General features: G+C 36.4%; 1 protein-coding gene across 1 annotated transcript; it reads right to left on the reverse strand.

Annotated features, from left to right (window-relative positions):
- Positions 1-3,279: 3,279 nt before the first annotated feature.
- LOC116024931 (ferredoxin-dependent glutamate synthase, chloroplastic) lies at positions 3,280-21,995 on the reverse strand. Its single transcript, XM_031265972.1, has 33 exons — positions 21,493-21,995; positions 19,265-19,577; positions 17,002-17,447; positions 16,764-16,895; positions 16,262-16,360; positions 16,115-16,185; positions 15,293-15,389; positions 15,090-15,182; positions 14,228-14,373; positions 12,997-13,156; positions 12,607-12,717; positions 12,296-12,511; positions 11,737-11,894; positions 11,154-11,283; positions 10,912-10,970; positions 10,635-10,740; positions 10,168-10,264; positions 9,507-9,622; positions 9,003-9,200; positions 8,781-8,891; positions 8,405-8,644; positions 8,226-8,324; positions 7,603-7,698; positions 7,319-7,516; positions 7,153-7,227; positions 6,056-6,184; positions 5,869-5,967; positions 5,213-5,355; positions 5,011-5,104; positions 4,612-4,850; positions 4,432-4,510; positions 4,100-4,183; positions 3,280-3,841 (listed from the first exon to the last, which is right to left on the reverse strand). The coding sequence occupies exons 1-33, from the start codon at positions 21,781-21,783 to the stop codon at positions 3,677-3,679; spliced, it is 4,890 nt and encodes a 1,629-aa protein (XP_031121832.1). The 5' UTR covers positions 21,784-21,995; the 3' UTR covers positions 3,280-3,676.
- Between the last annotated feature and the right edge of the window lie 1,490 nt (positions 21,996-23,485).

The raw sequence follows: 23,485 nt of genomic DNA on the forward strand, positions 1-23,485 counted from the left end.
CAGAACAAGTTAACTCAAACCTGAAGCAAAGTGTTATTATTTCGGTTCGGATTTCGGGTATTCAAAATTAACCTTGAGTTGAACTCGAACCGGTCAATCCAAACCTGAAGCAAAGTGTTATTATTTCGGTTCGGACTTCTGGTACTCAAATTTAACGGTCGTGTCCATATGGGGATATTAATTAGGTGTAGAGCAGAAAGCAGTGTGCAGTATAGGTTACAAAGTAGTGAAAAGAGATAAGTATAGAAAGAAACGTGTAGAATAGTGATATGAGCAGAGTGCCACTCCTCACTCTTTCCTTCATCTACTCGTAACGGCTAAGTCACGTACTCGTCGCTCTCTCTTCCCCAACTCTCAACTCCCCTCCCTATTCTATTCTCTCATTAATCCGCCTTTACTTTAATTTCCTCATATACACACCCCGTCCACTCCTTTCCTTTCCATTCCACATTCTATTCAGTTTTTTAATCAAAAACTTTAACCATATATATCTTTCCGGTCGAGGAATTGAAACCCAGAGCTTCAGTTTTGTTTTTGACAAGATCATATCGATAATATGATTGGTTGGTGAATCTGTTTTTATACAATCAATAGTTTGATTCTTTGGTTGTTTAACTTGCATGAAAGTATGGGGGAGTATATGAGAGCTTGCAATGGGATGGATCGTAGTAGTGGTGAAACTTAACATCGGATAACGATAGGTACGTGTCGCCCGTTACGTTTGTCGTCGTCCAATTAAGGTTTCATTCCCGGGCAGGAGTAAGTACTAATATTCGTACGTTTCGAGTTTCGACAAAAAATATAATGTTGGGGTGCTTTGGTGTGAAGGCTATCGTGATGATGGCCATCTTAACGGTGGTTTTGTTGACGGTGCCGCCGCTGTTGCCGATGCCGCCGCCGCAGCCGCCGGCGACGCTGCTGTTTATCCCGCTTCTCATCTTGCTGTCGCTGGCTTTCCTGGCGGTATTTCCGCCCCATACCAAACTTTGCAGATTCTAGATATATACTTTTGTTTGATTTCAAAAAAAAAAAAAGAAGATATATACTTTTGTTTCGTTGTTTAATTAATTCTTCATTGGGTTGGCGCGCGTTGGGACAATCTTTGGTGCTTCGGTTCTTGAAGTTACTTTTAATTTCGATCCATCTTTAATTTGTGCCGCTCCGCTAGCTGCAGATATAGCAGACTGGACTGGACAGCTAGGGGTAGTTGAATCATATATGCAATACTTTTGTCCTTGAAAATGCAATATAATGATTGTATCTTTATGCTAGGGGTGTAAATGAGCCGAGCCGCTCGCGAGCGGCTCGCGCTCGGTCAAAGTTCGGCTCAAGCTCGGCCAAATTTGAGCTCGAGCCGAGCTTGAGCGGCTCATTTAATAATCGAGCCGAGCTCGAGTTCTAATGTCTTAGGCTCGTGGCTCGTCAAGCCGCTCGCGAGCCATATATATACATAATATTATATATATATATATATATATATATATATATATATAATATACATATAAAATTATAGTTTATTTTTAATTGAAACATGAATTTAAAATCAAACAAGTTAAAATTGAGCTCAAAATTGAATTCGAACTCGAGTTCAACCCTGATCTCGAGCTCAAATTCAAGCTCGAACTTGAACTCAAGATCGAGCTCGAGCTCGAACAATCGAGCTGAACTTGAGCAGCTCGGAATTTGGCAAGGTCGAGCTCGAGCATCAATTCTTGAGCTCGAGCTCGAGCTCGAGCCACCCTATGCTTGAGCTCGGCTCGGCTCCTTTACACCCCTAGTTTATGCAATATACTTTTATCATTAAGAGAATTTTTCTGAGGTTTAATTTTCCCTTATTTGAATTCCAATTCTCTTTAATTTCCCTTTCTTTTATTATTTACAAATGTGTCACAAGTATGTAAATTGGTCATTCCATCAACTAGTTAGAACATAAAAATTTTGGTTCTTATATTTTTTTTTATATCACTAATTTAGTTAGACAACAAAATCACTACACTCGTGAAGTATTGTTATTATTATTGAATCCTCTTATGTGTTCCCATTTTGGTTAGACATTGTTGTATTTTTTATTATTGTACTCCATTTTTTTAACATCACTGAACTTTTTGTACTAAACCAATTTATAGTGTTCTTTTAAGAAATAGAATAGGCTCATGTTAATAATTGTGATATTGGGAAAAAAGAAAAAAGAGGAAAAGATAGGAAGTAATTAATGGGAGTAAATAGTCAAAGATCTTTTGTAGAAATTTGATTTGAAGCTATATAGTATGTACTGCCTATATACGTAAACCATTTTATAACCAAGTTATAACTAGCCTAGCTAGTTGTAGCTAGAAATTAATTATTATTTTTTTCTTGGAATCTCTTGATTTGGAGAAACTCCAAGGATGAAATAACCCAATTGCGATGCGATTTAATTTAATTGATGGTGGATGGAGCTCAAAGATGTGATGGAATGAAAGAATGTGCAAGTTGGTGCAGCTGGAGTTTTAATTTGTTGATCATCATTATCATTAGGCTGTCTTTCCAGTAAAGCCAAATTAAAGGAATTGAGGATTTGAAGGGGGGCGTATCGTATCAATTCTGCGGGCTAAGGATTCATCTGTATCGGGACATGCCATACGCAGCCAGCCTTAGCCTACTTAGGTGGCCGATTTTTCCATTTCCATGGACAATAACCTAGTTGATGTTTTTTTAGGGTTTTTAATTTTTTTGGACTTAAATGTTGGGGCACATGGCTCTGTATTACTATGTTGTGTTGGTTTTGTTAACTTTTTGCTGCTTTATTTACCCCCTACACCTACTCTTGCGCATTCTAGTGAGCTGGCTTCAGACTAGGGTCTAGGGCATTAAACAATTCTCAATTTGACTAGCTGCTGCACACCCTCTCTCTGCTCTGCTACCTACTTTAATTATAACGTTGAGAAAAAACATGGGGACACAGATGTAGTTCACCTATTAGGATTTTGATCAATTTTTTTTTTTTTTTTTAATCTTTAGTGTTTTAATAGGGTCAATAAAACCAAGATAACGTGTTAGATTTGTTTGTTCACCCCATATAGTCCAAAGCAATGCTACTTTAATTTAGTTGAGAAAAAGATGATGACAAGAAATTACAGTATATAATGCTGGAGTGGAGTCTGGAGAATATAATGCTGCTTTTGTTTTATCACACGAGGGATTGGAAACGCATTGGCTCCAAAAGCTGTTTAATCCACCCAATTTTGCATATATATATATATACACACACACACACACACTTTTAAAGATACGTGCCACTGCAATACAATACAATACTGGGGACTTTATTCAATCGTTTCCATTGTCGCATTAAATCTTGAAATTGATATACCACATCTGGCATTTCATGGTTGCAAATAAGAAACCCCTGAAATGAGATGAATGTCATCAAATTACAGAAGCCTAAAGTGGAGAATTTACAAAACTTGGGCTGCTGAGTGCTGATGAATGAAGTACTTGCAGAAACAGATTGCGATTGGATGACGCTCAAGGCCCCCCATCTCTGACCAACATAAACCTTCCAAACTTTCATTATCTGATACCGTCCGTGATCAGACTCTAAAAGTTGAAGTGAAGTTTTCTGTACCAGTGCCTTGACCTTGGCTTCAACTCTTTCTTATTATGCTTCAGGAGAGCAATTCAATTTTCTCCTATCCTATGCAGCAGACTGCAAACTAACCTGCCCAGTTGCTGCTTGCTCATACTCAGCACACGCCTCTGGAGTGTCTTCTTCGCTAGGTGGAACTAGTTGCCAAAACAGTGGCAAATATTTATCCCACTCCTTCAAAATTGCAGATCCTTTGCTGCTCCCAGTTTTTTCCTAGCCAATAAAAAAAACAAACCAAGGATATCAAAAAACACAATGTTGACTGAAACCAAAGATAGATAGAAGATGTCAGCCAATGTATGCAATGTTCAGTAAAAAATGCTAACAAGTTCATCAAAGAAGCCCAGAGATAGAAGTTGAATTCATAACTAAATATAGTTACAAAATCTTTTATATGAGAATATTAGTGGTAAACATATAAAAAAGCTTTCCTTAGCGAAACAATCTCCACAAAGTTTAATGGCTACTTACCACATGGGCTTCAATAAGGCTCTTAAGCAGCATCTGCCCCACTGGAGCCACTACTCTCTGAATCTTTACGATTTCCTTGTTTACCTATCAAAGTTTTACAGGCATCACCAGAAAATTCACAATATTATAAACCAAGACTGTTGCATAAAAAAAGAAAGCAGCTTCAATTTCTAAGTAAATCATGAACAAACTAAAGCAGGGTAGCTTGGAATGCTGGAAGAGTTGTGAATACAACAGATGACCCAACCTAAGGACACCAAGTGTGTGTGTGTGTATGCACATAGATATAGGTGTTGTAAATTGTCCATAAAACCAATATTGGTGAAACAAACCTTCGGGATAAGTGTATCATCCTCATCAAGAATGTATGCCAGACCTCCAGTCATACCGGCAGCCACATTTCTACCCACCCTGACAACAAGACAAACATGAAAATGAAACTCAAAACTCGGGTCAACTTCCTTGTGCAATATTTCCATAATTGTGTGTTTCACAAATTAAAAAATACTTACTTCCCAAGCACAACAACACACCCTCCTGTCATGTACTCACAACAATGGTCTCCAGTGCCTTCTACAACTGCTTGAGCAAGAGAATTTCTAACAGCAAAACGTTCCCCTGCTCTCCCTCGTACAAATATCTGGCCACCGGTTGCTCCATACAAGCATGTATTACCCACTATAGTGGCATCCTCTGGACAAAACCCAGTATTTTCAACAGGAGTGACGACAATTTCTCCACCAGCCATACCCTTTTGATCAATGAATTGCGTTAAATAGGTGAATAATAAACACTTAATCACAATGAGACTATCAGACTCGCTCGGTGTTTAACTAAAAATTTATCCTTTAAGCTTAAGTTTGAGGGATAAATGTGCTCTACACATGGTATTACTAGATTAATGAACCAACCTTCCCCACATAGTCATTAGCTTCTCCTACAAGACGGATGTTCATTCCAGGTGTCAAAAAACAACCAAATGACTGCCCAGCACTCCCTGTGAATCTGCATGAGTAGCAACAAATCTTCTAAGTTTTACAAGGATATAGAAAAACAATATGTTTCTCAATGTATGCAAGAATCACAGAAACTATATCATAAGATTGGAATTACGTTATGTTAAGCTGCCCAGCAAAACCAGTGTCGCCATATTTCTTCGCAATAACACCAGCTATGCGGCCACAAGTAGCACGGTCAATATTATAAATTTGAATTGTTTTGTTCACCACCTTTTCATTCTCAATTGCATCAGATAACTGCAAAGAATTATATATATTGCAACAAAAAAGGAATTGAATTATTGTGCATACTGACCAAATATCACAAAATAGTATACTCTAGTAATTGGATTAAAAAAGAAAATTCTCCTTAAATAGAGTCCAATGCTGTTTTTTGGATTGAAAATACGTGGTTGGCTTGTAAAGGTTTCGAAAATTTTGATTGTTGAAGGATGGAGAGTGTTAGATTAATGGGTTGGTTAATTTTGTCATTAGGAAGAAATTTCAATTCATTCAAGATGGTATGTGTGTGTGTGTGTGTGTTTTCTTTTTCTTTTTCTTTTTCAGAAATGGTGTTTAAGCACAGCAAAATTATTCTAAGTGGTGACACAATTCTGGGTGTGACTTCTAAGCCGAACCCCAAAGTATTCTACTTAGAAATTTCAATTCCTTAAAAAATGGCTGAAGGTAAGGAATAAGGATGCTATCTGCAGATTAATTCCAAGAAAGGTAAACTATGGACTACTTGATGAAATCATCCTTAATGTTTACCTCTGGGTCAGACAGTAGAACTTCATCAAGAACAGGACCATTACTATGAACCTCCTGGTTCCTTATCATAGTACTGCTCCATTTGGGCATACCAACATTCTAAAACATAATATCAGAAAATTGTTATATATGCAACTATAGGTAAACTATGAAATGATGAAAATATTAGCTATACTATGGAACATACAGAAAGCATGTAGTCGAGGTCAAGATGTCGCGTTTTCATTAAGGAGATATCTCGAGGTTTTAATAGTTCTGTCCGTCCAATTACATCATCTAGCTTCTCATAACCCAATTGTGCCAACGTGCCTCTTACCTGGCCATATATTGTCAAAAATAACGTAGTGGTTAAAGAATGAAACTGAAGCATCACATGTAATTAAAATAAAAGATGCTTGCTGGGTGTTCAAAAAGTGCTCTCATTCTCCCAGGACGAACTGATTTTCCACCAGTTTTTTAGTGAATACCCTTGTTGGGTCTCTGGAGATCAATAGGAAGACTTGACCTGATAGGAGCTGTACTAGAGGAGCGCCATCAGCGCCACTGATATGAATGCTTTTTTTTTTTTTTTTTTAATCTCTTCAAGACAACAAAAGAAAAATAAGGAATCCTCTCTATATTAGTCTCAGTTGCAAAACTACCTTTTTGCTCCCACTAATGATATATCAAGGGTACTGTTGCTGAAAAGAAAAATAAGAGAGACAAAAAAGTTGACATTCCAACAGAGGGAGAAATGATCAAACAAAGATGGGCGCAAATCAGCTTTCACACTAGAAATTGTCTTGTCTAAGAGGGTGGAAAAGATCCAGGGCTCGAAGTGTTAGAGAAGAATATGAATGAGTCAATGTCCATTCCTACTGCTTTCCTTTCCAGCATCCCACTTCTTTGCAGGACAGCCAAATCAGCAAGTTCAACATAGTTCTAAGCTACTGATATCCTCTAGTCTAGCCACATTAGTAGATAAAGTATAATACTTGCACTCTTTAACCTTTATATGAAACATCAGGATTCATAATTGTGTTAGCAGAAAAAGCTGAATGGAAGTAAATCTGGCAGCAAATGACCTATGGTCATTGTCTAATATGAAAGTAAAGGAAAAAGGAAAGGAAACATTGCAACCACTAGAGATAATAGCTGACTGATACAAGACAAAGTATTGCACTTTAGGAAGAACCAGTTTAACATCTGTTTTTAGAAACCAGAACCTATTGACCCATAAAGCAGGACACAAAGGATGCAAGAAAACTTTACACAAGTCATCGCACACACAACCATAGGAATTACCTCTTCAGCAACATATAAGAAGTAGTTCACAAGGTCACCAGGTACACCTGGAAATCGAGCTCGTAGTTCCTCTCTCTGAAAGAAAAAAAAAAAAAAAAAAAAGTTATGCAATGAAAATATGACAAAACTATGAAAAAAACAGGTTAGTAACACAAATATTCGAGACCTGGCTTGCAACACCAACTGGGCAATTGTTTGTGTGGCAAATGCGGGCCATAACACAACCGGTGGCAATCATTGCTATAGAACCAAATCCAAATTCATCAGCTCCCATTACCGCAGCCATTATAACATCAAATCCACTTTTAAAGCCACCATCAACTCTAAGAACAACTCTTTCTCTTAGCCCATTGGCAATGAGTGTCTGCACATACAATCAATTTAGATGATTTGAATTGATGCTGAAGATATCGCATTAACTATGGTTTGTTTTCAGAACAAAAAGTAAACCTGATGTGTTTCTGTGAGGCCAAGTTCCCAGGGACCACCAGCATGTTTAATTGAACTCACTGGGCTTGCTCCAGTCCCTCCATCATGTCCTGATATCTGCAAAAGAAATTCAGGCGCAATATTGGATAGAGGAAAGAATCTTATTTTTCATAATCTGAATGATAACAAACAGATAGTCCCCGGTTTTAGTAAATAAGTTGCCATATCACAGTGCACGATTTGTTATAGAAGACCAATTTTGAGTAAGATATATCCAGACAGGAGTTTTACATCACAGAGAGAGAGAGAGAGAGAGAGGGNGGGGGGGGGGGGGGGGGGGGGGGGGGGGGGGGGGGGGGGGGGGGGGGGGGGGGGGGGGGGGGGGGGGGGGGGGGGGGGGGGGGGGGGGGGGGGGGGGGGGGGGGGGGGGGGGGGGGGGGGGGGGGGGGGGGGGGGGGGGGGGGGGGTCAGAGGGAGGAAGATAACAAAGAGTTAGTGACTTAGACGTCCTGAATGAATGAAAAAACATTTCAACCCCAAGATTTTAGTCAAATAAACATTTTGACTATTTGCAAAAGACCAAGCCTTTACAACTTGTTAACTACTACTGCACATGTTTGCTCAAAAGGCACAGAGATGCACACCTGAATGATATCAGCATTGCCCTTTGCGACCCCTGAAGCCACTGTGCCAATACCAGCTTCTGCCACAAGTTTTACAGAGACTTTTGCTTTGGGGTTAACCTGCATATCAATAATGAAGAATCAGGAACAGTGCTCTGAAACAGATTGTGATTAAAATGGGCAGAGATGCATCACATCACCTGATGAAGGTCATAAATTAACTGAGCAAGATCCTCAATAGAATAAATGTCATGGTGTGGTGGTGGGGATATAAGAGGGACACCAGGTTTTGAATTCCTCAATCTTGCAATATAAGCACTAACTTTTTTCCCAGGCAATTGACCACCTTCACCTGGTTTTGCCCCTTGTGCAATTTTGATTTCTAATTGATCAGCATTTGCCAAAAATGTTGGAGTGACACCAAAGCGGCCCGAAGCAACCTGAGGACCCATTAGCATGTTATTAAGGTTTCTCAATTAGTCATCAATTATTAGTAACTTATCCACTCGCTGCATGTGGCAAAAATGACTTCCAAAACTAGAAAGGAAAAAAAAAAACAGCAGCAGCACATAAGACCTGTTTTATCGCACTTGTAGCTGTATCTCCATTTTGAAGTCCTTTGAGGTGTGGAAGTGTTGGAGAATACCCATCAACAACATCAGTAAGGGGTTTCCAGCGAATTGGATCCTGTATGAAATTGGTGAATTAAACATCATAATTTAGGAAAACATTCAAATATATATTACCTGATAGAGTTTACTTCTTTCTTTAAAAATTACTCCGTATTACATAATTTACCTCACCACCTTCTCCAGAATTTGACTTTCCACCAATCCTATTCATAGCAATTGCAATAGCTTCATGGGTTTCCCTAGAAATAGCTCCAAGTGACATACCACCAGTGCAAAATCGTTGCACAATTGATGAAGCAGGTTCAACCTTTCCAACTGGAATAGGTGAACGATCACTTTTCAGTTCAAGAAGGTCTCGAAGAACCTGTAATTACAGTAAATTTTAAGAAACTTTTAGAACATCAACCAAATATCTGATGTAATAATAATCAAATCAGTACACGGAGAGCAGAGGACTCGGTATAACTGGTAATATAGGTGGTCTTGACTGGAGTATGTTATACTAAAAAATAAAAAGTTCTATTAAAAAATAAAAAGTTCTATATATAAAAAGTCTTATACAATTATTCATGAGTCAAAAGATTCTTAGTGCCCAGGTTATCCTCAACAGGTTAACTCCAAGATGAAATCAGAATATAATTGAAGGTTAACAGATCATACAGCAACTCACATTCACAGGTCGGTTTGCCAAATGCTGCTGATAAACTGAATATGCACTTTCACTCTTTTGGCGGACAGCTTTATGGAGCAGTTTTGACATCTCTGGATTATTTCCATGATATTCCCCTTTCAAATAAATGGAAATAAATAAATAAATAAATAAAACTATAAATTTTGAGAGTTTGGGCCATGAAAGATTCAGTTTTAATTTCAATCTCAGAAGAAATATAATCTCAAGCTTGTCCAAAAAAAGTTTACAAAGAAAAAAAAAAAGGAAAACTTAAATACCACAGACACACACACACACACATATATATATATTTCAATAGTTTTTAGCTTCAGCCTTTAACTCAAATAAGGAAATGGTCTCTATAGGACATATGAGATATAGACATATAGTTAAGAATATATGTTCAGAGTATGTATTGGAAAGTCAAGAAAAAGCCCGAGTTTAGGGATTTAGCTAGACAAAAACCATTATTTTAGGTATTTATTTAGTGAGCATTCTGTTAACTGATATCCTAGGATTGCATTATCTGGATCACATATATTTACTCTTTTCTATTGAATAATGGACAAAATCACAAAAGAAGCATTATTCATTAAAAAAGCATGTCTTCACTCTTCAGTATATACCTAGAAATGTTAACACATTAGTATGTATTTTATACCTCCTGGTCTGGACTGTATGAACCCATAATTTTCAAGTCTTTTCGCAGTATCTTCAGAGAAAGCCTTTACCCAGAATGACAAAGTCTCCCTTGCGAGCTGAAAGAAAGAAAGTTGTTCACGCTCAAAGTTTTGTAATGGTATAGAAAACACAAGCAGCAGCCAGACCAAAAATTTCAAAAGTATAAACAAGCAAGAACACAACAAATTGTAACAGTAGTCATTTGATCAAGCTCACATTTTACTAGACTTTCAACAGCATAAACAAGCAGCAATACAACAAACTGTAACAGTAATGTCATTTAATCATGCTGGAAATTTGCAAGACTTCCAGAAGTGTCAGACTTCTGTCAGAATAAATTCAGTTATGAAACATCTTTTGCCAATTATCAAAAATTTACTAACATGAATTGTAGAATAAAAATTTAACCAACAAGGTTCAGATAACTATATATATCTGTATTAGTACCTCATCCACAGTTAAGCCACCAATACTTGATTTACTCCCACAAAATGAAATATCAACAACCTCCTTTCCCAATCCATATATTTCAAATATCTGTGCTCCACAATAACTAAAACCAAACAATTTTAAGTGGGAAATGGAGAGTAATAAAGAAAGAAAATATCAAGCTGAAAGATGATGATAAGCTGATAACAACAGTAATATGACATGGTAATCAGGGAAAACAAAGAAAACAAGAGATATAGTGTAGGAATCTGCTGCCAGAAGTAGAGACACTTACCTTGAGAGCAATGAAATTCCCATTTTGGAAAGAATTTTGAGAAGGCCAGATTTTATTGCCTGCAAGAGTTTTGAACATTAATGTTCTCTATAAGGTACAGTACACAGAAGTTGGAAAGCAGTTCTATGAAAGCTAAACAAACAGATTAATACGTGTGCAACTCCAGCAAATAAAAGGAATCTTCAAATTTTGTTAACAAAGACAACATCGTAGGCACATTCATTCTTCACCAAGATACAGACCTTACAGAAGTTCTTTTGAGCTTGCTCAATAGTAACAGTAGGCATCTTTCCATTACGCATCAGGTTCACAGTTTTATTGCTCAAGCGCCACTGACGACATGTCTCCAATGCCAAGTATGGGCAAATAGCACTGGAACAAACAAAAAATGTCTGTCAAATGATGAGCTGAATATTTACCAAAAAGGACCACCTCTTACACATTTGGGCTAAAAGTAGACTAGATGTAAACCCAAAACTCAAAGAAAGATATACATAAATACACTCATGCACTCCCTCCCTACATTATACCTGCCTTGTTTGGCTTCCCAAAATAAGAGACAGACTCAAACTCACTTCAAAGTTCAAATTTAGGGAATGGTAACAATCTTTCCACTACAAGAATTTGAACTCTATCCATTACATTAATAGTTTCCTTGATACTAAGGTAGTCATGATTTTCCACATTCTCCATGCTTAATGAAACTCATTAAATGGGACAAAGAGAATGCACGGGACCACATACAAATATCTATGAGCCTCAATTTTAACTAAAAGGACTGAATTTCAGACAGAGGAAAGAAGATGCAGAAGATATGAGCATAACCTTGCACCATATCCTATCAAGCAAGCAAACTGATGAGTGCTGAAGCACTGAGCAGTATCAGCAACAATTGAAGCAGACATACGCAGACCATTCTGAATCAGGTGCTGGTGAACTGCACCTACAGCAAGAAGTATTGGAATCGCAGGCCGTGTAGCTTCCTGGCAGTGCAGACAAAAAGTTAGATATACGTTATATGATTCCTCAGTTTTCAAAGGTTTCTCTCCAGTATAAAAACAGAGGGATGTACACAGAGCTTATAGAAAGAAGGATGCCAGTCAAATAGAAACTTCAGTTAAATATACTGCATCAGAAAATGTTAAAATGTATGCTAGAGTCAAATTTCAGTAGAACTGTAGAAAAACAAGAACCTTTAGAGGTTAAAAGCAAGAAATGAAATAGTGGCAGATATCCTTACTTCCTTTAGAGGGGAGTTGAGGTTCAGATAATGCATATGTTAAGGTCTAGAACTTTAACTAAATCCAGCACATGCTCTTGTAACGCCTCAAACAAAGACAAAAATAGCAAATGATGGCACCTGACGGACCAAAATAAAGCTTACCAGCTCATCAGCCCTGTCAGAGAGAACAAGCAATTGAGAACCATTTCTAACAGCTTCATCAGCTGCTTCACAAAGTTTGTGCAATGCCTTTTCCAAGGAACCATCCACTCCTTTCCCAACATCAAAAAATGTAGGTAATACTTGAGGTTTCAAATGTGGATCTTTCAAAAGAGATTCCAACTCTCCTTCATTAAGCACTGGACTTGACAAATTAACCTGAATGACAAACCATACAGATCCTAGATAAGAAACTGGAGAGCAGCAAGGGCGTAGTTAATGGAGTCAAAAGCAGAAGGGAAATGCAAACAGACCTGAGAGACATTTTCAGGTCCAACCTCTAGTATATTTCCTCGCTTCCCAAGATTGACTTCAAGAGACATAACCAGTCCTTCTCTGAGAGGATCAATAGCAGGATTTGTGACCTGGCATATATAGACAAAACCAACCATGCAACATGAAACCAGATCTAACAGATTATTTGGATAAATAATGTTTTAGGAAGTTACAGTTACTTAAAGGTGAAGCAAGGAGATTAAACTAACAAGTGAGGGCCAAGTGACTTCACAAAGCATGATGAAAGATGAACACTAAATCATATACTTCACTAGATGCATGTTTGACAAGTGAGGTTACCTATAGCTATATAGTGTCTTTATTTTTCATAACATTAGATCCTGATTATCCATAATAAGCATGCTAACCTGAGCAAACCTCTGCTTGAAATAGTCAAATAACATATGAGGCTTTGAAGATAATACAGCCAAAGGTATATCATCTCCCATGCAAAACGTAGGCTCCTTCCCTTGTGCAGCCATACTTTCAATAACCATTTGAACATCCTCACTAGAATAGCCATATGCCCTGTTTTCTCAAAAGAACAAGAATCAGATAATTGAAAATGATTGATATCATTTGTTTTAACAGAAAGACAATAAAGCATGGGAAAGAATCATTTATATTTATATCATACGGCTGAAAATATGTTAGGTATGATGGATAGCTTAATACGTTATTTAAACCAATACTGGGGCAGAAAATATAAGATGGTTCTTCTATATTGGAAAATTTACAAGTTTACTGATCTATATGGCATCCTAATTCCTATGGTCTACCCAACATTTAAATCAGCAGAAGTAACTATAAAATTTTAAGAGATTGAATTACATGAGCAGAAACTCAACTTAGGACCCTATGGTGCAACCACATGCATTATCCATTTTATGTTCATTCAACTAGTAGCTTTTCTGCAATATTTTTCATCATAATACCATGGTACACCAAGCACTGTGTATGACACACTTGAATATTTATCTCATATAAAACATATGGGTAATACCAACTACCAAGTGTCAGAGGAAGGTAAATACCTAGTTGTATTCAAACTAGGTATACTGAAAAGAAAAATATGGGACAAACGCCTAAAAAGGCCATCTCTACGTGTCTCTACATCTGTCTTCTACAAATTTTCAGAACACATTTACTTTTTCACATCTCAACATTCTATCATCTTTTCTTGCAATTACTTAAAATGCTCCACTTTGCTTTCTGCAGAAGTTTTTACCAAGATTCACATATCAAAGCCCTGAAGAAAGTTATTTTTCACAAGGGCTACTGTGTTTTGATTTTTGAAAATTAAATAAAAGTTGAACATCAATCTACAAAACTGAATTAGCTGGATAGCATATTGGGAAGTCATGAGACTTCTAGTTTATATAGATTAGTACTTCATGTATATCATTCAGTTATGGTTGTAGCCTAGCATAACTAAAAATCATTGTATACTCATAACTATAAATATTGTACGCACGATTGTGAATGACATGCAAGAAACTCTTCCGGTTCTTCATTGTTAATTAAGCCAATGTTAATGTTTAGAAAATCATGATAATCCAATTTGAGATTTCAAGGATGAGATAGGATGAAGATTTTTACTGCTGGCGTCTCAAAATTGTTTCACTTTCCATAACCATAGTTGAAAGGAAATTCACTGGCTTCAAAGGTCGTAAATTTTCCTTGACCCACTTTCCATAAGGATTTGATAAAGCAACTCGTTTTTTGACCTCTGTGTTTTCAAAAACCTGTTTGAATCAGAAACTCAAAAAGTGTCATGAAAGAACAAGTTATCAAGGTCATAAAAGGTAAAAGGCTTAAAAGAACACTTCAGAAAGTGAAAATAACTAATTGTCTGCCTCAATCATACATGCAAGGGACCAAAGCAACAGATAGGAATACACATAGGAGCTTCAAATCTTTAAATTCATGCAGTAGAGAAACTTTAGACAATCAAAACTGAAGAGTGATAGGGATATTTATTTTTAAAAAATAAAATAAAAAATTCCTCCATATAGTTGCCCACCATGTAGAACACGACTAGTCAATTACAGATTTTAGGATCACTATGTTCTCACCAGAATACAGGTCATGAAATACATCTTTGGCTAGAAACAAAAATGTCACTAAAAATCTGGCTACATGGATTTAACAAAGATGAAGAGAACAGTTACAAATAATTAAGAAACGATTTAATAATGTATTTACTCTCACATAATATATTGGATCTTTCCTAGAAGTACATAGGCCATAATTATTTCTCGATAAATGCATATCTTAGTAGCTAAACTAGATAGTATGCTTAGGAACAAACAATAAACTTATCAAAATGAACAAAACAGTATGTTTATTAAAAGGAGCAGAACAGATAAAATTAGAAAATGAAGTCTGAGCAGCTTTCAAATTACAAATTCAGTTTTAGTAGAAGTACTGTGTTACTCTCAAGATTGGATCTTTAACAAACCTGGCCACTTGTAAGATCAGCAGTTATCATCATTCCAGGACCTAGACGCCCTTTCATTGTTACCTTTGATTCATCCATTGGCAAAACACCAACCTAGTTAAATGAAAAACAGCTTTAGTATACTTTAGAATGTGAACTATCTTGCAGCTTCTGTGAGAGCTCAATTTTGAAAGAGTTGCATTTGAAGAAGATAATGAGCGTGCCTCAGATGCAACATAGACAACATTGTCTATTGTCCTCCAATATCTAGCAGGGCGAAGTCCATTACGATCAAGACAAGCTCCGACTGTTTTTCCATCACTGCAACAAAGTAATGCCATAGGGAACAAAGAAAAAAAAGGCAGTAGTCATTCAAGTAGGTCTATGAAGCTTGTGGGCAGAGAGGTATTACAAAACTAAGCAATCTTAGTTTTCTATATATATATATATTAAAAAATATATAACGCAAACCAAAGTTTTGAAAGTTCTTTTTATGAAAAAAAACTACAACCAGTTGAAATGTATTGTTAAGGAACTGAACACAACTTGGTTCAAATGGTACTTCCACTTCTTTATTTACTTAATTAAGTTTTGCGGAAAGACTTTGTAAGTTTGTAGAAATAGTTAGCTCCGACACTAAGTAGTAAGCAAAAAATAAGCAGTTACATTTTGATGGTGCCAATGAAAATTAGACGAAGTATTATCTAAACACATAGGAGTACAAAGTAATATCAGTTATATTTCTATTACATAACCCACTCAAAAGTCCCTTGTTTACTTAAGGAAACAGCAGCTTGTAGAATAGTTAATCAGCATGCAACTGGTTCCAAATTCAGTAATCACCATTTGTTAGACATAAGGCTTTATGGCTTTCCAATTTGAAGTACCCAACACATCTTACCTAAAGAACAATAGGTTGTTTGGCCTGTGATATTGAAAGGGATTAAATCAATGATCCCACCCAAACCCACTTTGGTTCAAATGATAGCCATGTGAGGTTAGATCGACACATCACTAATCCTAAATCATTTGGAAAGAACAATTACCTGAATAAGAGTAAGGCAGGCCCATCCCAAGCTTCCATTTGACCTTTGTAGTAATCATAAAAACTAACCACCTACGATAATCAAAGAAACCAACTGATATTGAATGCCCTCCCCAAACATGCTAACTTATCTCAAACTAGTTTGTACCTCAGGATATTTGATAGTCAAAGTTGGATGATTTTGGTATGCCTCGGGAACAAGAATCATCAGAGCTTCATCAGGATTGCGCCCACTCCTTATTAGCAACTGAGAAGCAAACAACAGAAAGTAGTCAGCTAGGGAAAATCTGTTGCCATATTTGAAAAAGAGAAGGCTAAGAAATTGCAAGTAATTGTCAGGTGATAGCTAATATTTACAAGTCAAAATGGGATGCAGAAACAAGTTCATGAGATGATAAGAAGATAATTAATACAAAACCCAACATCCCAACCAGATAAAGTATTAGCTAAGCAAAAACAGTAGCATTATATTTTTTTCACTATGTAAGCGTATACAAGTAACGATGCAGGAATGAGCAGGTCAGCATGGTAAGAAGATTCATATATGATTTTTATCATGTTCCCCTTTTAATCAGCATTCTATACAACAATGTGAAAATTTCCAGCAACAAGCAAATAAATGCTCAAAGTTGAGATAATATGGGTTGTACTTCTGCTGCACTGTCAAGATTAGCAGAGTCAGATGCTTTTGAGTTCCCAAAAGGACGAAGGTCATTTTCGCGTCCACGCCAAACAGGAGACTTCAAATAGGTCTCTCTAGATTGCATCCAGTTCAAGTTACCCTGCATAAAGTTTTTGACAACAATTTGAAAGACAACCAAAAAGCACATAAGCCTTTGACAATGCAACGATGAAGGAAAAGAAACAAATAGGTGAAGTTGGTGTAACCTGTACTGTGTTGATCTCTCCATTATGACCTAGAAACCTCATTGGTTGAGCAAGTGGCCACCTAGGACTAGTGTTTGTACTGTATCTCCTATGATAAATTGCAAAAGGAGATATATAAAGATCATTTTGCAGGTCATAGTAAAATTTCCCAAGAACCTCTGACCGAAGCATTCCTTTATAAACAATAGTTTGGCTGGACAATGAGCAGAAATAGAGTTCATTTCCCCAGGTTTCTGACTTAGCTGCTGCTCTTTCAATTAATTTACGACATATATACAGTTCCCTTTCAATGTCATCAGCATTTTCATCTTTCACAATTCTAACAAAAACCTGCTGTATATTGGGCATGGTTTCTTTCGCATAATATCCAACTACAGAAGCTTCCACTCGAACAGGCCTCCATCCAAGCACTTCAAGACCCTCTTCCTCAAAAACATTTGCAATTACTACAAAAGCAAACAAAACATTCAGGGGGGGAAAAAAAAGTGATCAAGAAAATCAAGTTTTTACTGTCAAAGATTAGATATTTGATATCATACAGTGATTGTTTGGCTAACATCTTATTGCTTCTACCCTACTACAAGAAGCCATAAGCTAGGCCAAACAATGTTTTTCACAAAGTGGTTTTTGGAGTAGGTAAGGTAATTGCCTCTTTTTTGAGATACCCCAATTTGAGGCTTTTTTGAAAAACTCTTTTTGGAGAAAGAGTGACCTTCCAATGAAATTTATATATTTCAAAACTACCCTTATTGATTATAAATAATTACAAAGAAATTTATTACGAAAATTTCTTTCTAAAATAGATCTTTTTGCCTCTTAATGACTTGGCCAAACAAGCACATAATGTCTAGCTAAGAAGCAATTTGATGGCTTCTTTACGTCATATATGTTAGCCTCTATTGAATGTAACTTTTTTGCTTCTTCATGTTACTGTGTTCTTGAATCTGCCTGCTAAAGTGAACAACTTGTTTTAAATAGGTATAAGATTCCTTACATTCATCTTTGTAAATGATCTTATTTGCTTAATAAACAAGTTGTTTTTTTATTTAAAAAATGTCTAGCTAAGAAGTAATGACAAATGAACTGTTTATAAATGGTTTTATGACATTGCCGCCTAGACTATCATTAATCACACTTCAAAATATGACAAACATTTTAGAAAAATAGAACTCTTCTCATATGGAAAATATTAGTTCAGCCATTTACTTACATAAGGCAAGCAGAAGCAACAAAAATCATAGATAATATAATGAAAAGAGAGGCACACATAAACATTAGTGAAGGAATACATTCCCTGTGATATATTTGAAACCCTAAAGAATAGAAAATTTCCCATATTATCCTTATTCTGCATGAGTATAAGAGTATTTGAAACATCTAGATGATAATATTTAAATTTTAGAGTGAGCAACAGACACAATCAAGAATTTAAAATTGAAACATACTATTTCAGTTATTAGTAGTGGAAGTGCATGTTTTGATACTATTAACAAAGATTTTAACAGTCCGACTGACGAAGCCAATGCCTGCATAAACACTGTCAAGGAGCTTAGTAGGGAATACTGCAAGTGCTTTTATGTTCAATAGCAACAAGATTGAGAAAATAATCTATTGATCTAATAGACAACAAATGCCCAGTCATTTACAAATCTCTATCATGCTAAATACCCCTTTTAGCCTGGGGTCCCAGAAAGAAATGGGAAGAAAAAATGTTCCACTGGTAGGAAATAGCTAAAATCCTTTTGATAACTTGTCGTTTTAAATCTCTTTTTTCCTCCTATTGATGATGTGATGTCTTGACAGAGTATGTTTTACTCCGTATTAAATCTTCCCAACAGGAACCATCTTTTCAGACACTAATACTTTTTTTTTTCTTGTGCTAAGTAAACATTCTACATAACATAAAAATCTTCAATCCCATCACAGATTTCTATTTGTTCATGTAGTTATTGATACCGCATGTAGGGTAGCATCAGCATAAAGGAATTACACTTTAGTAATCTATTGTACTAACTTCAAAAAGCAAGCTTGTCATTACATATGCCGTCTTGTGATCTTCCTTAAAGTTCAGTAAATAATCAAAATAACCATACACCTCTAATATTAATCTACATCACTAGATTATTTATGAACCTTTAAAACTCAAAGCTCTAGCAAGTCTATAACAACTAACCCACCAACATCCAAGTTGTCAAGTTGGTGTAGATATAACAAATTTATATTTATAAATGTACAAAATAAACTACAATGATCTATAGCTAACCTGTTTTTGCTTCATTCATCTGGCCATCATCCTTGGGAAGAAATACCATTCCAACACCAGTATGCAATTTGTCAAAGGCAGGCATTCCCTGTGTTTCAGCCCACTTATTAAAAAGGTCCCAAGGAATCGAAGTCATCACTCCAGAACCATCACCAGAATCATTATCTGCTCCACAACCCCCACGATGTTCCATGCATCCAAGAGCTATAAGAGCATCTCTAACAATTTCATGTGATCCCTTATTATCCAAGTTTGCAATAAAACCAACTCCACACGCCCCTCTTTCAGATATTATGTCATCCAAAGTTGCAACCTGAAAGAAAACCAGACCATGAATGAAAGCTAAACCGGAAGCATTTCTAAATAAACATGAAGCAACATATGCCTAAATTTTCTAGAATGCTTGAGATCAGAACAAACCCTCACAATACAATATAGCCTCAAGAACATGTCACTCTTGGGGGGAGTATAAATTTACTCAGGAAAAAATAGACATCACTGCATCTGAACTCTGAAGATAATTCCTAGGCTAATAATATGGAGCAAAGAAAGCCTTGCAAAGCATTACCACAGAGGAAGTACTGCTAGTGGTCAATTATGATCATACTCACTGCTTAGTGACAAATAAATCAAGCATGAATGAAAGCATAGTGGCCAAAAACTGTTCTGACTTACATTCATTAACTTTCAAATGTTGGAGCAAAGTATAGTTCAGGCCAGAAGGATCAGATGAATCAGTAACCAATTTTCCTTGGAGTTAAAGGTGATGCAGTGGAATGTCCAAGAAAGTTTATTTATACTCCATAAGTTGTATCTATTCAAGTCATGTAAATGTTATGTTGAAGAGAAAGTAAACACAATATGAAATGTCTATGCATTATACAAGTAAAAGTTTTCAGAATAGCAAAGAAATACAATCTTAAGGTATGACTCCTCAGCAAATGGAGCCAAAGTTTTTTCTGAAGTTGCAATGGAAAGCCAAAAGCACTCAATACACTTTCTCTCAGTCCATTTACTTATGTCCAAATCCCTAAAAATGGAGTCCTAAAAATATACATGATAAAAATCATTTCAAGCCCTTGATCCACAGCTTCAGGCATATTTACTCCCCATATAGGAGGGTCCATGCACAGAAACCCTCTGGAGGCCCCTTAAAGCTAAAAGAGGAATGTCATGGGGTCTCAAATTTCTGACGAGCGCTCAAGGGAACTGGACATGTACACCCCTTGCATTCACCACATTCACCTGCTGCAAGACTTCTACATAACTCCAAAATACTCTCTTATTGTGGAAACAAGTAATATTAAAGTTGCATATAGAACCATATGGCTAACATGAGCTCAGTCTAATTGGTTTATGTTTTTAAGAGTCTCACATTTTGATAAAATAAGTGAGAACATATGGGCTTATAAGGCTATGGGTTAGACTAGCTAATTGATTAGATTCAATTTTTTAGGGTGGTGTGGCCCATGCGTGTTATAGCCCAGTTGAGTGGCCTTGATGGTATTAGACCCAATTTCGGTCCACTTTGTGTTCACCCGCACTTGAAGGGGAGTGTTAGTTTACATTAAGATACTAAAATTCGGGAGCTGCCCAGGAGGAATCGTCACTTGTGGGAATCGAATCCGGATTCTCCAGAAATTCTTTTCCACAAAAAAACTTACTTGTCACTTGAGCTACCCATTAGGTTGTTTAACCAGATAAGTCCTCAAGACCTCAACTTATCTATTAGAAAAGTGCATACAACAATCATTCACCAGTTACTGAATTTTGAGTGGACGAGTGGTCATACTTAATGGATAGCAATTGATGCCAATTCAGTGGAAACTAAGCTTACAAGAATTTTCACCGGCTCACTGGAGTGGTTGATTAAAAAAAACTTTTATGTGCACGTACTACTACACAGACAGCAGATTCGATTACAAACATCTACGTTCCATCTATGTAAGCTAATTAGCATAGCTTCACCAGTCCATTTTGTAATTTTGTTTTTGTTGCCACTAGTAGAATCGAGTAAAAACTTTTAAAATAAAAAATAAATAAATAAAAAGAGGCAATATCTTGCTACGTGCTAAAACATAGAATTTGCTGGAAACAAACTGATGCAGGGTAAAAGGCAACCGAAACTCTACAAATTTTAAAAACGCAACTGGCAAACATCACATGTTTTTTTTTCTCAAAACTACAGTTTCATCAAAACAAAATAGTCCGGCAGGAAGTGAACGCACCTTGGGCGCGAAGTCGGCGGATTGGTGCGCAGGCGCATTAGCGGCCACGCGTTCGCGTTCCAAATCGAGAGCCGCCTGAATCGAGTTCCAGTTCCTGGTCACCAAACTCCGCGGCACTATTCGATCACTCCACGTAGCCGCTCCAATTCGGCGGCGACTCCTCTGGCTAGACTTGCCGTACAGGCCGACGAAATCAACGAACGCCAGTCCACCTCTGTCCCTGTTCCCGGCCAGCTGTCCATTGGCGAACAACAGTTGCGGAGGAACACGCGACACAGAATTCAGTGACATCGCTTATCAGCTCAAACTCAACAGAAATGCATACACAGAATTGCGTACGGATAGAGATAGAGAGAGAGATAGAGAGATTGGAGAGAAAAGGAGAATGTGTGGAGAGAGAACGGATGGGAAGATAAAAGGAGGAGAGGTTGGTAGCCACCCGCCGCTCTCGTTTCTCTGATGTAATATACCGTTTAGCGCTTACTCCTACTACAACCACGCTTTCGCCTTAGCTGATGTCTACCATTGTCACTTTCTTCATATAACGATAACTACTCTCTAATTTTTTTAAGCAAGTAGAACCTTTTTTTTTAGTCACTTGACTCACTTCCTTGGTAGACTTGACGACTTGTGTAGTCCATAAATTATGCACTGAAGATTATTTCCTCACTTTCGAGGTTACGTTTTTACCCTTGGTGTTGGAAGGATAAGATCGAATAACTACGCTTAGGGGCCGTTTGGTTCAGGTCATCTGAGATTACCTAGGTAATCTGAGTCTGGTAATGTTATATTACCTTGTTTGTTTCAAGTTATGAGATTACATGGTAATGTTATATTACCTCAAAGCTGATGTGGCGGTAATGTTTCAAGGTAATGTGATTACCCCCGTTTTTTTAGGTAATCTAAGATTACCTTGGATTATTCCAACTTTGCCCTTGTTAACTAATCTTTATATAATAATAATAATAATAATAATAATAATAATAACACAATAACATATATAAAATAAATATATGTTTATATATAATCAAATATATATGTGTGTATATTTATATATTTATTTTTTTAATATTAAGCATCAATACATTCATACATATAAATAAATAAAAAAAATACATACAATAAAGGCACACAAATAAATAAACAAATAAATAAATAAATAAATAAATATATATATATATATATATATATATATATATATATATATATATATATAAGGACATTATAGTAAATTGATTCATATAACCTAAAATATAACCCTTAACCAAACAAAGTAATATTATATTCCACAATCCAAACCAAACACATCAGGTAATCTTACATTCCCAAAATCTCATATTACCTTCCTGGAGGTAATCCTATTACCTGGGGTAATCCAAGATTCCGTGAACCAAACGCCCCCTTAATACTATCATTTACTAATAAATACCCTCAAATTTAAAGTCATAATTAAATATAAAAATATTATTGTACCAAATATTTCAATTGAAACAATTACACTATGTTTTTATGGGAAAATGAAGAGTACAATTTACAAGAAAGTTTATTGAGAAAGTCATTTTATATGTATTCAATTATCAATTAACAACTATTTTACTAAACAATTTTCTACAATCAGCTAACGTTATGCGCTATCAACTAGTCAAATTCACTAACTCAATCAGTTAACAGCTATGTACCAAACACCCAAATAACTAAAAATATAATTATTTCTTATATGACTAAAGGTATAATTATCTCTCGTATATGGGAATCGTATTTTTCTTATTCTTTTGTTTGTATTATTTTGTTTTTTAAGTGGTGAAGAAGGTGCTTTCATCCATACCACGGCTATGGTTCAGAGAAACGAACAGTTGCGACCACTTAGACACTCACGCGTGGCCACAAATCAACTGAAGTGTGGCCCTATGGGGCATGTGTTATTGGATAAAAATGTAACATGTAAGTCGTGGTCAGTATTTCAAAAGCCAACCAAGTGGCTCTTCACTCTAGT

Source organism: Ipomoea triloba, chromosome 1 (assembly GCF_003576645.1).
Source record: "Ipomoea triloba cultivar NCNSP0323 chromosome 1, ASM357664v1".
In the NCBI taxonomy this organism is placed as follows: Eukaryota; Viridiplantae; Streptophyta; class Magnoliopsida; order Solanales; family Convolvulaceae; genus Ipomoea; species Ipomoea triloba.